At 37.9% G+C, this 18,177-nt stretch overlaps 1 protein-coding gene across 1 annotated transcript in view; it reads right to left on the reverse strand.

Annotated features, from left to right (window-relative positions):
- Positions 1-1,420: 1,420 nt before the first annotated feature.
- The window catches only part of LOC134747966 (uncharacterized), a 41,954-nt gene continuing 25,197 nt past the window's right edge, over positions 1,421-18,177 (reverse strand). The window contains exons 9-10 of the mRNA XM_063682644.1: positions 17,599-17,808; positions 1,421-2,832 (exon numbers count right to left, since the gene is read on the reverse strand). Of these exons, the coding sequence (XP_063538714.1) occupies positions 2,633-2,832; positions 17,599-17,808 (410 nt within the window). The 3' untranslated portion in view covers positions 1,421-2,632. The remainder of the gene's footprint in view (positions 2,833-17,598; positions 17,809-18,177) is intronic.

The following is an 18,177-nucleotide window of genomic DNA, read 5'->3' on the forward strand; positions in this document are numbered from 1 at the left end:
CTTGACACTATTCGAAGCAAATGCAGGTACGTCGTGTAGCGCGAGATACGGATCTCTATCTGCATCCCATTACGATAAAACGGTTTCGGTTTCGGTTTCACGGATGCTCCAGATACCCAACGGATTACTATCTACTATACTCTGTATCTTTAGATATTTAAATAAAAGTAAACAAAATCTACCCTCAAACGGCTCCTTAAGCCAGTTGAGGGTAGTTGAAAACATTACATGATCAAATAATGTAGGTTAAAGTCAGGTCGTTTCGTTTATAGATCCAAGCGGTTTTGTATTTTATTTGGTTGGTTAACTAATAAATGTTATTACTACCCGAAAATTTACAAAATGTTTATTTACTTTTATTCAAATACCTAAACATACAGAGTATAGATGGAGAATTTTATGTTTATATACTGGTTCATCATAATAGCGCAAAATCTTTTTTTCACTTGTAACACCCCTTGTTGCCTTCGATAACCCGACGACTCGTATTTGTTTCGTCCGACAACGGAACTGCAGACCGTCAACACTTCCAGCACAGCATCTTCTGATGATGCTCCATAGAGAGGCGAAACACGTCGCGAGTTTCGTACTTTTGGTGATGATTTGCTATATTTATTTTCACGGTGGGAGGGTGGGAATGGGAACACTAATTTTATGTAAAAATACGCAATTAAGTACAACGGGTTAGCACTGATTGAGTAGCAAGATTATTTCGCGAATTAGCAAAGTAATGTTTTTGTTTTAATTAATATGGATTTCCGCAAAGTAAGTACTTAATTATAGGTATATTAGACATGTAAAACGTTAAGTCATGACTTACCGTAAACCTTTTATCAAAGATAATATATAGTTATTTAGTAGTATATAGTGGGTTATTGTCATAGTAAGTTTTGTAGCCACAGTAAAGAAATTTAAACAGTAAACTGCCAAAAAATTTAAATTAAATTATATACAAATGTATATATATGGAAAAAAAAATATTTTTATTATTATTTTATATAGAACGCCGTAATATATGATTTTGACCCATGTTCTTTTCACTGATATTGTATAAGAATTGTTAAATATCAAACGGTGTCGCCCACGCTATCTACCCCAGTACAGGACAAAGGTGTGGCGCCATCTATTCGAGAATAACTTTTTCTCGATTTCCGAGGTACGTTTTTTCCTTAGACTTTACTTATCTTATACAGAGTTACATATATCTTTTTTTTTATTCTGCGGAGTCTAGTAAGTAGTCTATGCAGACGGCACTCGCTTGAAAATGGGGAATAAACTTTACATTATTAAACAATCTTGTTACTTGGAAACCATTTTATTTGCCATCAAAAAGACTATAATTAGATTGAGATATATTAAATATATTAATAACGGGTCACTCGCGTGTTTAACTAAACACGTGAGTGACCCGTTATTAATATATTTAATATGTCTGTGTCTCACGGAAGTTTTGTTATTAAAATAGATTGAGATAATTTAAAATGATGAAACAAATATAACATTTCTAGCTATAATTATACGTTATGTTATTATGTTATATTAATGATACGAATATTAATTACAATCTTATGTTACAAATATTAATACATACTTACCCTACATTATTCAAAAATGGAAATTAAAATCGTAATAAACTTTTGCTTATGATTTTGATTAAAAGAGCTTACCGTTAAATGAAAATGAATACATCAGAGGTAGTTACAAAGTTGCACCCATCACAGATAAAGTCATGGAAAGTAGGCTTCGCTGGTATGGCCACGTGATGAGACGCCCCGAAGACCACGTAGTTCGGCAAGCCTTGGCATTGCCGAACAGGGAAGCAAACAGACAAGGAAGACCTAAAGCCACGTGGTGGTCTACTGTGACCCGCGACTTGGAACGAGCCCAACTTACCCCAAGGACAACTCAGGACAGACGGTCCTGGCGCATGAGAACGAGGAGAGCCGACCCCAAATAATGGGAATAGGGCAAAGAGAAAGAAGAGAAGACCGTTGAATAAAAATGCTTTTGCCAGTAACAGTAAACTTATTGGCCTTGGTCTCTCGCCAACATCATCTCTCGCTAGCAGGCAATGGCAAGCCTGAGCGAAGTTCCCATTTTTTTATTGTTTGGTATCAGAAACTGGCTAATAGCCTGAACGAACCAGCTGGCAGCCTCTATAGTCTTTTCGCCTTTACTGGTCACAAGATATGACGTCATATCTTGCTGGCAGAGCCCTGTCGAAGCGGTGGACGGCTGCATAACCTTGGCTCTTGCTATTCTTGCTAAGCAGGTTCTTTGTCAATCAGAACTTGTGACTAGCTATTAATTGAAGTTATCGCTCACTAGATTAGCATTCAACGGCAAACTTGTTGTTGGACGGTCAGATTTGCCTCTTGGGTTGTATATATCTCACTTCTTACCAAGGGCTCTTCATAAACAGATCAGAAGCTATGACTTAGCCAGCCTAGCAGTCAACGACATGCCTTATCGTAGCGGCGGACGGCCTTGCAACCTCAGTTCATATTTTTCTCTTCTGTAGCTTAGTGAGATTAACGATATTAAGAAGATCACGGCTTGTACTTCCAAAGCTTGCGACTGAGTCGATTGCGACTTTAAATCCCTTGCTAGATAAAATGTGTTCATTACTAGATCAAAAGCTATGACTAGTAACATCATGCTTAGCCAGCCTAGCAGTCAACGGCAGGCCTTGACGAAGTGGTGGACGGCCTCGTAGCCTCGGTTCATATTTTCCTCTCTTATGGCTAAGCGGGCTGGGCGAGCGGGAGCGGTCCGGCTGTTTCCTCTTGGATGAAGAGGAACTGCCTGATGAAATGGACTTGTGAGGAGTATCTGTGGAGAAAGAGAAGCTATGAAGTCTATGGAAGCAGTATGGTTTTCACTAATGATACTATTACCACACATGCAATCATGCATACACGGCAAGTAAGCATGCACAATCTATGCAATAATGTTTATTGCATCGAATAAAAACAGGTGATGTAAATTAACTAGGTTAATAAGCGCCACTTGCAGCATCGCACTAACCCGGGGTTAACCAGTTAAACCTTTTTTTTTGACGCAGGGGTGAATGCATTTACGCATCTCACCCCCGGGCTGGGGAAGCCCATTGGGGGGTGGTATATGGGACTCGCTCCTCCCGTAACTTCCTCTGCTAGCCAGTGGAAGAGGAGGAGAATACCCACTAACATCCCCTGCGGCGTTTCCGTCTATGCCGTTGAGGGGGGTGCAATGGGGTCGCGAGCATGTCGACCACGGAAAACCAGTTAAACCTGGAGTTACCATGGTTACCAGTACAATTTGCCACTGGGTTAACGGTTTCACAGGCTAACCCCGGGTTAGTGGGATGGTGCAAGCGGCCTTTATACAGGTTACACAATAGGTGATCTCATCGCTATATGCGATCTCTCTGCGAGCTAACTATAAGAGAGACAACAAAAGTATGCAGTAAGTAGGTAGTAGAGGTAGGCATGCACACACACATCAACAAAATGCTTCCCTCTATTTCTTGAGTTTCTTGAATCTATATAACCTTTTCTTGGCTATCACTTGCTTTAACTATTAGTTTTTTTGGCAAAGAAAAATATCGTGAGGAAATCTGCATACCTCTGCGAAGTAATTAAAAGAGGTATGTGTAGTACCCCACCCGCATTGTGCCAGCGTGGAGACTATAGGCCCAAGCCCTCTCGCGCATATAATGTTAAACAAAGATTCAGATTTTTTTTTTTATAGTACGTCGGTGGCAAACAAGCATACGGCCCGCCTGATCTTAAGCAGTCTCCGTAGCCTATGTACGCCTGCAACTCCAGAGGAGTATTATTTATTATTATTAGGAGTAGTATTTGTTCAACATAGCCTTTAACCTTAGCCTTTAGCCTTTATTCTTAACCTTTGTAAATTTAATTTAATTTTTGAATAAAGCCATACGATAATATATAACAATGAGTAGGCCCATGATGTTTAAAAAGCTATTCGGGTTTTAGAAGTACCATTGTCCATATTAGTAACTGACCAATTCATACATCTTATTACACAGAATAGTTGCATTTTAGGTAGGTAGGTACTTAAATTACTGAGTAACTGTTTTATCCGTATCAAGAAAGACATCAAATAATATTAGCCATTAGGGACCAAAGCGCTTTTATCGCATGAACTATAATAGAAAGCCATTGGAAAATCTTATTGTGAATTTAAAAAGCGAATCTTGGACGACCAAATGGTTTCTCGAAATGCGATTTAATATTAGATGGTATGATCGTATGTCTATAAATTCTAAAGGTCGAGTCAGCGTCTTGTAAAATCAGAAAGTGCCGTTCATAATAGCAATGAGAATAAGATAGAGCGGTACTGTCATAGTAAATTTTGTAACCACTGCAAATTCACTGCCATCTATCGACATACTTTGAAACTAAAAATGAAGATTTATAAAAATACGTAAAAAAAGGAATTAAAATATGGATAAATGATTTTTTTATTTGCATTAATTATTTTTATATGATTTTGACCCATGTTCTTTCACTGATATGCTTTAAAATTATCAATAACAAACGAAACCATCAACGCCCTCTATACGAGAGAAGGCCAAAACTAGTGGCGCAATCTGATCGAGAATAAAATTTTCGTGATTTTCGAGGCACGTTTTTTCCTTACACTGTATCCATCTATTACGGAGTTATATCTATCTTTGATAATAGTAAGTTAGGTTCTAACACACAGGGCTAATGAAATGAAAATGTTTTATTTCAGAAATAATTTTCTATTATGTACAATAAAATTAAACGAATTAAACTAAAATCTACAAAGAACTTCAAAGACGCCTAGTCTTACTAAGATGGCATATAGTCGAGAAATTCGGACGGGCACCGCCGTGGCGGGGTGGCCTAGGGGTTCATGGCGTTAGCCGCGATAGCTAAAGACGCCGGTTCGAATCCGGCCTTCACCACTGGAGGGCTTCGTCACTTTTTCTTTAATATATGACATCTATTACAGTTTTTTTAAATCTACAAGTTAAGAGGAGGCTAACGCAATGTTTTAGTTTTTTTTATCAAATTTTAAGACGTTTCAGTCAAGGGCAAATGCTATAAAAAATTACATGGAGCCTAAACTATATTTGCAAGGGCAGACTCTAACCAAAAGTTGAGTTGATAGAAAAATAAACACGAAAACATGTCTAATTTTCGCTTATATTACCATTACTCTGCATTTTATAGCAGTATAGGTTTAGTATAAAATAGCTAGTGACATTGTTGAGATATGACGAGCAAAATTTTTAACAGGATATTTTCAGAGTACCTAATTGAGATAAAATATAAAAACCGGCCAAGTGCGAGTCGGACTCGCGCACGAAGGGTTCCGTACCATTACGCAAAAACGGCAAAAAAATCACGTTTGTTGTATGGGAGTTTCTCAAATATTAGGGAGAGACTCAAATATTAATTTTATTCTGTTTTTACTATTTGTTGTTATAGCGGCAACAGAAATACACCATCTGTGAAAATTTCAACTGTCTAGCTATCACGGTTCATGAGATACAGCCTGGTGACAGGCGGTCAGACGGACAGACAGACGGACAGCGGAGTCTTAGTAATAGGGTCCCGTTTTTACCCTTTAGGTACGGAACCCTAAAAACCCGCGCGATGGTCATTTCTTCCGTAGTAGCAAGTTTCGCGCAAATCTTTTATCACTACACTAAACAAAGTCCCCTTCCGCGTCTGTCTGTGTGTATGTTTGTTCGCGATAAACACAAAAACTACTGAACGGATTTTCATGCGGTTTTGAATCTATCAATAGAATGATTCGGAGGGTTTAGGTCACCAGGTATAATTATAATTTAAACTTTCACGATTTATACACATTATATTCACAACGACGGCGCGATCAAGTCCCGTCGTTGTGAATAACAATAACTATAATTTATTAAGGTTTTGTGTAACCCGTGCGAAGCCGGGGTATGGTCGCTAGGTTCCATCTAATTTTCTGACTTTATGCCACCATAGAAATGTGTAAATTCGTTAAATGCAATTTGGAATTATTTGATCAGAAATGTAACATTGGAAAGCGCACAGTCACACATAAAGCTTTGATTGTCCCAAAAAGTAGATTAGAAGTGTATAAGAAAAATTGCTACCACATGGCTGTCCGCATTTACAATGCACTTCCTGTCATGGACAGAGTTACCAAGCAACAAATTTTTCTCTAAGTTAAAAACCTTTCTATTAACTGAATGTTTTTACAATCTCGATGATTTTTTTCTCAGAACAGAACAAAATCGATCGCTTGACATGTAAATTATAATGTATATTGACTTGAATTGTAATGTAAACTATACTAATATTGAATTGACTGACTCTGTCTTTGGAATGTCATTTATCTAGCTATTATATATATATATATTACTATTGTATTTTAGGAATAAGTCTATTGTATACCCTAAACCGGTTGATTGTGACACTTACTATTATAAGATACTATTGTAACATCTGTATACTGACATGCACAATCTGACAATAAACGATTACTTACTTACTTACTTACTTACTTTAAAACGATAGAATTTTCTTCAACTGTCGTATAATAAAATCGTGATATATTTGTACTCGCTCTGTGAAAATGCGGACGAACCGACGTATTTTGTACTTTATCGAACTCAATTTGGGTACCCTTTTTCCATTGATATGCAAAATACCAGGACGTGGTACCTCGTGAAAAGCTTACTGTTACATAATATTTGCGTGTCGCAAAGTAGGAATACATAACCGTATTTTATTTGTAAGTGTTACACCTAACAAATAAAAATTTGAAAAAAATTAGCGAGTTGTGGGAGCCTGGGAGGTTTTCTTAAGAGACCACAGTTCTTTATAAAAAGATACAGTTTTTTTTTAATATCGACAACGCGCATTTTTCATATACAGTTTTATTATCAACAAAATGCCGCAGTCAAAATCTCTGTCAGCGTATTTACATATTTTTGGACCATTCTTTTTGTATACCGTCTAACGTGTACCCATTTCGTTCAGACATTCGTACTAGTTATGTATTATATATGCTTTTGTACGTCTTTTTATATTTTACTTTTATATTCATAAGTATTACTTACAAACAATCTAACTTAAGAAGAAAAATTAATAAAGAGGTAGGTATATATAATAATATTAAATTTCTACTTTCAAATAAAGCTTCCTTTTACTTAGGTTACTGAAACTTTTCTGTGTATACGTACGTAGGCACGTAGCTTTCATTCCACATCCAGTCATGCTTAAACATGAAAGCACTCTTAAACTTAAAGCCAGCTCGGCCATCAGGGAGCATCTATTATCTGGCTCTCACCGCCGTCTTGCTAATGGAATTGCAATTTTTAGGGGAGACCGAGGTGAGTTATAAGTTGAAACAACATAAATTTTGAGACATCTATGACTAAACGATGTTTAGCCGCGCCCCACCGTCCACGATTGCCTCAATAAATTAAATAATTATGTTTCCTTGCCCCAAGACGAGTATAGATACCAAAAAAATAAAGTTGTTTCAACTTACCTCTGTTTTAACTCACCTTAGTCACCGGGGTACTCGAGTGTCCGAGATCTGTCATCATTCTGTACTATAAACCGAAGTAATTTGTTTATTATTTTATTTGTGTAGCACCTAAGTGGTTTTCCTAGTCTATATATATGCAGTGGAAAAAAATTATGGGCCCTGAAGGAAAGTGCCTTAAAACCTTAAGTTAGCTCATTTTACTTAAAGAAAACATTCTTTTATTTTTAAAACGAAATAAAACTATATTCAGATTTTTAATTTTTTTTAATCTAAAATTTAAAAAGCCCGACAGGTCATTGCAGGTATTTCAATGTTACAGGTAACGAAAGGGCTGTGCCCAGGGTCCTGCGGCAGTCCTTCGTTGGCACAAAGCCAGCCCTTGAATTACACCGCCTGGCGCGCTGCCAACGCATTATCGCCTCTATCGACGCTTGCTTTTTACGGCTGTTTATTGACAAGAGTTCACGTAAAATGGGGATTTTTACATTGAATTCGACGCTGTACATGCATGGCTGGCCAAACACAAAGTGGAAATCGTTCTTTTTTTTAACGATATTTTTGAGTCATCAATGTTGATTATTTTTATTTATGATTATTGTCCAAATTAAGAATAAATCACTTTAGGCCTCACCTAACGATTATTTTAACCCTCTCGCTGTCAAATAACTTTTCTGTAGGCACCATAAACCGCAGCAGCTTTTTCTCGATATTTATTGAAATGGTCCGTCATTTTTGTCATCACATTATCGCCTCTATCTACTATCCTATCTACGCTTGCTTTTTACGGCTGTTTATTGACAAGCGTTCATGTTAAATGGGGATTTTTAAATTGAATTCGCTGAGTATGCATGGCTGGCCAAACACAACGGGGTAATGGTCGACAGATCAGTCGAAAGTGAGGCAATATCCGTCGCTATACTTACTCAACCTCATATCTGCAACAATCATTTGATGGAAATGTCGCGTTTCATATTCGGAATACGGGTGTTTTTGTCATCAAATGAGTGTTGCAGATATGAGGTTGAGTAAATATAGCGGCGATATGCGTTTCGTGTTTATATATATGTTTTCGTAGCACGATATTTCACTTTTAATTTGGTAAAGGATGATGGTTTAATTTATTAGGTATTAATAAGAACAGTCTAAATTTAGTAAATCAGTTTCAAATTATTTGTGAAAATTTTAAGTAAATTTTAGCCAACTTTATTTGCAAGTGCTATAATATCGGAGTTATTGTGGCCAAAGAATAAATAACTGCAGAGCGCTGTTTGGTTGTGACGCGCTTTAGCGCGCGCAACACGGTATTTCGCGGTCTATTATTACGAATGTAGGTAAATATGATACCCCACGTATGTTTGAGAAAACTTAATTTGAAATAAATATAAAATGTTTTCTAACAGACATATTATATTGTCATTCAAGTTTTACGTTTTGGATAATGTTTCATTTTCCATTGATTTAACATAAGCTACTAGAGCTTACGGCGATATTAAATAAAAAGCTGCACTTGATACAGAAAGCAAGCCGCTTTGCCCAGTGATACTAGGGACCAATACGAACCTATTACGTTGTATGTATAGTACCTACCTATTAAAACATTTTGTTTTCATTTAAAAAATATTTGCTCTTGCGCTCTAAAACCCAAATAATAGATGTAGCTCGGAAAGCGGACAAGTTAAAGTGGGACTGGGCTGGTCATGTCTGCCGCATGCCGAATGACATGTGGGCCAAAATAACCACAGAGTGGGTGCCCCATGAGTCAAACCGGGGATCCGGCAGACCTCGTCGGCGATGGCGGGATAACTCCTTTTTGAGCGACTGGCCAGATGTAGCTCAAAACCGGGAGGAGTGGAAGAAGAGGGGGAGGCCTTTGCCCAGCAGTGGGACACAATAGGCTCGTAATAATTAAAAAAATATTTTAATCGATTAAGAACTGAAACTGAAACTGTAAAAATGTATCCCTTATAGGCTAAGGGTGCAGCATAAACCTTAGCTTTAGATTCCCTCAATTTTACGATGTCTACATAAAAGACGCCAACGAGTTAAGCATGCCATTAAAATGTGTATGACAATTTGGCTTTTCATCCATACTAATAATATAAATGCGAAAGTGTGTCTGTCTGTCTGTCTGTTACCTCTTCACGTTAAATCGCTGAACCGATTTAGTTGAAATTTGGTATAGAGATAGTTTGCGCCCCGGGACTTAGGGTAGTTTTGTCCCAGAAGTCATCCTTTAAGGGGGTGAAAAGGGGGAGTGGAAGTTTCTATGGGGAATCGATAAAAAGCAGATTGAATAAAACATAAGCTACAAGTTACCCAAATTAAACTCCACGCAGACGAAGTCGCGGGCAAAAGCTAGTTCTCTATAAATACTCCTATGATCCTAGGCGAGAGTTGAGCAAAAACAGTCGCTAATTCCTAACAAGTCATCAACTATTCAGCAACTAACCTCGAGTGAGCCGGCAATAAATCTCTTCTTGACAACTATTCCACTGTATAACGCGCCAACCACAAACGTCAAGCCAAGCTCGCGTATTGGACGATTCCACTGCTGCACCCCATGAGCCAATCACGGCTCCGAATCGCGACGCGCCGCGCGTGAGCGACCGTATACAGATACGTTCCCGCCGCTCCCGCGCAGTCCGCCAACCGACGCGGTACAATTGATACACCTCAATCTAATATTTTGTTAATTCATAAAAGTAATCAGTGTTTAACTCTTAAGTTATCCAATTGTGTACTCTACCAGTGCAATACTTAGCAGAATTTACTTTTAATCTGATATGTGTGTCTTTTCACTTTAAAATATAGCCTCGTCATCAAACCCCGAGCTAGCTGGCGCTACAACTGCTATTTTACTGACTTGTACTGATATTAAAGAAAATGTGAGCAATTCCAGAGAATTGTGCTTGTCTTACCGAAGCATATACACTTTTTAATGGGTGTTGTCAAAGATGTAATGTCGTCGATAAGTTTCTTAGGTTTCAAATGACTAATCGCTTTAAATTTCTTCTGCGTGCATAATGAAAGTCCGAATACACGTCTAGAACAACAACAGTCGCTAATTCCTAACAAGTGGCATCAACTATTCAGCAACTAGTCTCGAGTGAGTCGGGAATAGCGACTGGCTATTTAACAACTATTCCACTGCTATTTTAAAGACTTGGACGATTCACAATATAAATGATTTCGATTGCCGACTAGGTCAAAGAGATATTCTACGGTTTTATTTATTCGTGGATTATTTCTGGAGTCATCATTTCGTTTTATTAAGACATGTTTTTTTCATTGTTCTAAAAGAGAATCGGTGGCCTCAAGGTTAGGTACTTGCCAGAATCAGTTACGGATAGAAAGTATCGAAAATATAATAAATAACTAAAATACAAATTGAATAATAACATTAATAACTACATATAATAACTATAAATATTAATGAGCCACTTTTCTGTACGAGGAGACGTCATTACCCGGGGAATTGGTGGAACTTTTTAGATTTTGGTACGGCCACCAAACTTATGTCGTAAAGTGGGCGGGTTCGCTATCCGATGAGTATAGGTTGGCGTGCGGCGTCAGGCAGGGGGGGCTTACGTCGCCCAGACTCTTCAGCCTATACGTCAATCGACTGATCGAGGAGCTCAGCAACACTGGTTGGATGTTCAATAGATGGAACTTTCGTAAACAACATCAGTTACGCGGACGACATGGTGTTGCTGAGCCCTTCGATCGACGCCCTTAGGACGCTAGTAAGTGTTTGTGAGCGGTATGCGGAGGCCCAGGGTCTCAAGTACAATGTCTCTAAAAGTGAGCTGCTAGTCTTCAGAGGAAGAACCGTCCAATTAGACGACCTAATGTTACCTCCAGTGAGACTGAATGGCACTCCACTTAAAGTCGTAAGAGAATTTAAGTACTTGGGACACTGGGTAACCTCATCGCTAAAAGATGACGTAGATGTGGAAAGGGAGCGTAGGGCGCTGGCAGTAAGAAGTAATATGTTGATTCGTAGGTTCGCAAGATGTACTAGCAACGTTAAAATCACCCTTTTTAAGGCGTACTGTCAGTCATTTTACACTTGCAGCCTATGGATCAACTTTACTCAAAAAACTTACAGCGCCCTACGCGTCCAATATAATAATGCTTTTAGGATGCTGTTGGGGCTGCCGCGCTATTGCAGCGCTAGTGGTATGTTCGCGGAGGCGCGCACCGACGGCTTGCACGCCATCATGCGCAAGCGGGTGGCGTCGCTGGTGCGGTAGCACTAACAGCATCCTAGCCACAGTCACAGACAGGATAGATGGCGCTTTCTGGAAATACTGGAGTAGCCTACATGTTTATAATTAGTTAAAGTATACATAGATTACATACATAGATATTGTCACTAATATAGGTTAAGAGTTATTAGAATAAGTTACTAATATATTATGGATATTGAATTTCTGAAATAAATAATTATTTAATTTAATTTTCAATTAAAAAGTTGCAATATTTCGGCAAAAGTCAAAATGAGTTGAGGATTAATCAATCCAATAAATAAATGTTACATAACAAATGTGAGAAAAATTTTAAAATACGTGATTTAAAGGCTAAACTTCGACAAAAACGGTCAATCAAAGTATGGGCCTAAAGTATTATCAAGAAGTCCTTAAAAGTCGCCTGATGATCGATCCCTAACGATCCCTAAGTCCCTAACAGGGGACAAAAGTAAAAAGCAAAAATATTTTTGAATAAGGGAAACTTTTTAAGGGATTGTCCAGTAATAATTTTTAACTCAGGGTTTATGTATCTTTGGCGACTTTTGAAACAACTGTAAACATTATTTTTATAATTTTTGATTAAGTATGTTTTGAATCTAGGAGTCAAGTGATTATCTTAGTTTTAGAGATGATGCTATGGCATGCACGCCATTGAAAGCAAGATTTTTTCTTACTTCCCCTTAAGAGCCCGGTGTCGATTTTAGTCGCAAAAATGTAAAATTGATAGATTTAGTCGGTGAAATTGTACACCTTTTGGTACCTAATTGAAATAACAAGTACTGGTTTCTATTGGGACGTCTTCTTATCTTGCCTTTTATCAGATCAATTTTTTGAAAATAGACTCACTAAATTAGTAATGATTTTTTTTCTGATGGACGTTTAGGTAAACGCGCGTAAAGCACTAATTTTGTCGCTCTTATTTGTAAATTTCGTAAAGTTTGGACAATCTACAACATTTGCTGAAACTATTCTTATACATCAATTTGTATAATTTACCACCATAATTTTTGATGAATTTTTAAAAACTACCCCTTCTCTTCATATATTACCGGTGAGGCACGCTCGCGACCTCATTATTAAAAGGCAAGATGAGAAGACGTGCTAAAAGAAACCAATACTTGTTATTTAGATATTACGTAACAAAACGTGTATAATTTCAACGACTAAATGTATCATTTTCACATTTTTGCTCCAAAATCGACTACGGCCTCTTAATTTAACAGATGTAAAGCAATAAGTACAGCACGCAATAAGTAAATTCACAAAAAAAGAAGGAGGCGGGGAATATAAAGAAATATTGGACCTTATTGGAACTTCGCTTGTAACATAATATATTTTCGCATCCTTACGAAACTAAAACACCCCTGCACGTCACCCCCGCACTTCGCATTCGAGAATAAAATTATTTGAATTTGAAATCGAAAATCTGCCGTTTTACACTGTACTATTAGTATAGTACAGTGTAAAACGGCAGATTTTCGAAAGTAACATAGCTCAAGCCATTGTGTACGTATGTGACCTATATGCATGTGCAGCCGGTGCTACAGTGTAGCCCGTAGCAACGTTTTTCGTCCCTCGCCTTGAAGGCCAATTCGAACGTAAACTGACATCAGATGATGCGATGCGAAACGCACAATAACTGAATCACAACGCCATCGTTTGGATGTGTAAGTTCGAATGGCCCTGTTGGACTTCGCCGGGCAGTAGTATCTGAAGTGCTAAAACTCAAAACTTTAAATGTTTTGCACCGGCAATTTTATAGCATAATTGAATCATATTGCTTTGTACAAAGTTTTGAAAAGGCGTAAAAACAAGAAAGTTAAAAAATAAGAGTTTAATTTGAGTTAGAACTTGCAAATTCTTAGAATTTAAATGTCAGAGAAGCAAATATAAAAACCGTTTTTCTCGAATATCAGACAGAAAAATAATTAATAACTTGTTCAAGTTTACTTCAGTAAATTGTTAAGCACGTACTAATTATATCCTACACCCCATATAATTTGTATTAGTTTATAACTAGTTAAACAGGTTATCGCGATCCTTGTATCAAGGTTACTTACATTATTAAGGTTAGATTATTAATTTATTCCTGAATATACCTATAATTGGTGAGATATTTTAGACGACACCAGCCAGACAACTCTTTCGTTATGTTTATAGTAGTTTATAAACACGAAGGGTACTGTGACAGGTGTCATCTCAATACAATTTTGGATGATTTGGCGTTTTAAGTCCCCAGCAAGCTCGGTTCTCAATACAAACGTAGTTACGCTCTGATTTTATAATGACTAATAGCTATTAGATTGCTCTGAAACTTTGTACTTACAATAGGATGAAGTATATCTAGTCCTGTAATAAGTTTATCACAACAAAAACATAAATGTGAAATGGGAGCCAAGTTTATTATAAAGAATATAAATGTGTCGTTGTTGACTCGGCTATGTTGCTTCAGATACCATAAATAGTTAAAAAAATACAGCGAATTAAAGTTTACATACAAATCTTGTTTTGTAAATCATCATCATCTTCCTCACGTTGGCCCGGCATTTTGCCTGGGAGCCTGGGGTCCGCTTGGCAACTAATCCCAAGAATTGGCGTAGGCACTAGTTTTTACCAAAGCGACTACCTACCATCTCACCTTCCAACCCAGCGGGTAAACTAGGCCTTATTGGGATTAGTCCGGTTTCCTCACAATGTTTTCCTTCATCTAAAAGCGACTGGTAAATATCAAATGATATTTCGTACATAAGTTCCGAAAACCTCATTGGTACGAGCCGGGGTTTGAACCAGCGCTTCTATATTAGTTTTAGTGTAAATAAGCAAAATTATTGTTATCCTAATCAATCAAAAGTCAAAATGTATTGTCGTTGTCAATAAAGCGTGACGAACGTTTACATTATCAATACCTATTAGATTGTTTCAAGTTACTTTTTAGAATACGATATACATGCATAAATTAATTTAGAGATCGGAGCTCTGATTGATTACATTAATTATATTATAAATTATAATATACGACCGGTGTAATGATCGCACCTAATGTCTAACAAAGTAACAACACCCGATAATGACAATGGTATATATTAATGAGCCTCTATAATGAAGCCAATAATGATAGATTATTTACCGCTACTGGACGTCCTAAATTTCGTTAAATATTTTTAGTTTCCGAGTAACACGGCGGACAGATGAAGAAGAGACGAACATGACGATACTTAAAGGAGACAGGAAACTTCCTGCCTCGTACAGCTAAACTGTGGAATGAACTGTAGCCTGTGGTATTGCCGGACCGATACGCTCTCCAAACCTTCAAGAAAAGAGCGTACGCCCATCTTAAAGGCCGGCAACGCTCTAACAACACCTCTGGTGTTGCGGGTGGCGATCCGTCTACCCTTTTGCCTACTATATCATAAAAAAAGTTCCGTTTTTGCCATTTTATCTACGAAACCCTAAAAACGCAAGTGGTGATAAAGCCTCGATACGAAACGTCATAGCCGTCATAGGTATAGTTAACGCTATCTCTACTGAGCTCGTTCACTTACCTGTTCTAACAATGGCATTCTGTTAAACAAAAGCCATTATTTCTTTAGTGTCAGCGCGTGGCCTTTGTGCCTGCGCGCGTGGCCAATTGTGTGTGAGCCTCAGGCACAAAGGCCACGCGCTGACACAAAAGAAATAATGGCTTTTGTTTAACAGAATGCCATTGTTAGTACAGGTAAGTGAACGAGCTCAGTAGAGATAGCGTTAACTATATCTATCACAATCGCGTATCACGTCGATATGCTCGTTAGCAAGCCGCTCCACGTCAAGATTTAACTTGGACGAGTTTTAGGTACATATCAGAAAGAAAAATAGAAAGGTTGTTTACAAGACTGGAGAACGACCTTGTTGGTTAGGATACAACGCGGAGTACTGTTTAAGCAATATATTCGTATGTCTTAAAGAATCTTCCGCTGAGTTATAAAAACTATGGTAGGTATTTTCGTTATAAATGTTTTCTGTCCAAAATCCTGATTTTGTATTTTTGCCACACAGAATTAGGAGCTCTTTAAACCAGCCAAATTTTATCAAAATCTAACGAAAACACAAATCAACAACAAATAAAAAATCTTCCCATTAAGGTTCACGGCTTTGCTGCTAAAATCGCTAAAGGACTCTAAAGCGTAATTTTACAGTGAACTTATAATCAACATAGACGACATCTTGTCTTTTGCAACAAAACATAACTTTTACAACTTGGCTACTATTGTCCACAGAAAAAACTAATTTTATTTTTTCCACCTTGTATAACCCAGAGTCAAACAACTTGTAGGGTATATTCTGACTTGCTAATAAATTAGGCTTTATAACGCGCCAACCACAAACGTCAAGCCAAGCTCGCGTATTGGACGATTCCACTGCTGCACCCCATGAGCCAATCACGGCTCCGAATCGCGACGCGCCGCGCGTGAGCGACCGTATACAGATACGTTCCCGCCGCTCCCGCGCAGTCCGGCAACCGACGCGGTACAATTGATACACCTATCTAATATTTTGTTAATACTATAAAAGTAATTAGTGTTTAACTCTTTAAGTTACCCATTGTGTAATCTACCAGTGAAATACTTAGCAGAATACACTTTTAATCTGATATCTTTTTACTTTAAAATTTAGCCTCGTCATCGAACCCCGAGCTAGCTGGCGCTACAGCTTGTTAAAATTTTATGCAAACTGTTATAGTAATAATTAAGTCGTAACTGTATTTTATTCGAATTAATTTACTACGGTTGTCATTTATTTCATTTTATGACATTCAATAAAAAAATTCTTAATGTTTCCTTTCCGGGCTAGAAGTCGTAAAATTTTGTAACACACCACGGATGGTAATAAATAAATCCTCATATCGCATATTTTATATGTATCGCTTAACCCTTCAAGTGGCAGACATATATTATTTTTAAAAAGTCGAGGTGGCGGAACGCCGGCTTCCGGCTGTGTAAAAAACCACCTTGGACGGCTTGCTACAGACTTCCGGGCCAAAATGGTAAAGAATTATTTACTAGTTTTAATAATAATAGTTCAAAATTGAACTATCGTGAGACATATTTCAAAATATTTAGATCAATACGGTTTCACTCATATTTTTAGTCGCTTTTGGAGACATGGTTCGGATTCTTCGGGAATCCTTCCTCAGACATGAGTGTCCGCGGCGGTTGTACGTCGTGCACTGCCCGCGCCGCCCGCCTCGTCGCTCGTTAAGGAAGGATTCCCGAAGAATCCGAAACATGTCGCCAAAAGCGACTAAAAATAATAGTGAGTGAAACCGTATTGATCCAAATAATAGTTCAGCCTATTATAAGTCCCGCTGCTGGCCACAGGCCATCTGTTGTGCGCGAGAGGGCTTCGCTCCCTACGCTGGCCCAATTCGGGTTGGGGACTACACAATCTACACATATAGATTTAAATTGTTATTTCTTTGTTTAAGATTAGAATATTGATGCAGAATGCCCACAATATTGAAATTAGGCTAAAACATCGTCAAAACTGTCAGGCTTAGTTTTGGCCAATATATGTTGTTACTCCGCCTACTGCCTCCATAATCACAATTATTATATCAAACATTTATCTACCCAGCCACCAACACAAAAGTCGTATATAAACCAAATTCCCCGCCTTTCCTCCCAAAGGCGTACTTCCCTGCTTTGACAACAATAGCCCAACAGTTCTCCTCCTCTTGGTCCCTTGTTATCTCGTCCCCTACTACCTTCTTTGATGAAAATGATGACATTGATGACATAATATCTACCCAGTCACCGATATAATACAAACAGTAACAAACCAAATTCCCCCCCGCCTTCCCCCCAAAAGGCGTTCTTCACTGCTTTGGCAACAGTGGCCCAAAGATTCTCCTTCTCCTGGTCCCTCGCTGTCCCTTCTACTTCCACCGGTCGCTGCATGGTTTTCTTCTTCGTGATAGTGAATTTAAACTGAATTTCAGTTTCTTCCTCTGTATGTTTTAGGACGTTGGAGATGCAGGTTTGAAGAGATCCTAGAAAAACAGTTGTGAAGTCATTAATAATTACGTTGTTGTTGTTACCAACCGTTGTTGTGTTGAAGCCAACTTCACATCGTACTTTTCAAGAGTGATCGTTTTAGTTGTGTAGAAGATTGCTTCTCTATTATAGATTAAAAGCAAAAATGCTACCATGATAAGCTTAGCAGATTGTAGAAGTCTAGAAGATTTGGGTATTATATAAACACATTAAAAAAAAAGATAAGCAGGCTAAAATATCTACATAATCTTCACTTATTGGATCATATCATCGTCCATACTGTGACCATTCGCAAACCTTTTTTCAAAGGTGTAAGGTCCACCAATTACGATAGTTGCTGTTGGCACACAACATTTTTCTTTTAC

This window comes from Cydia strobilella, chromosome 15 (assembly GCF_947568885.1).
Source record: "Cydia strobilella chromosome 15, ilCydStro3.1, whole genome shotgun sequence".
In the NCBI taxonomy this organism is placed as follows: domain Eukaryota; kingdom Metazoa; phylum Arthropoda; class Insecta; order Lepidoptera; family Tortricidae; genus Cydia; species Cydia strobilella.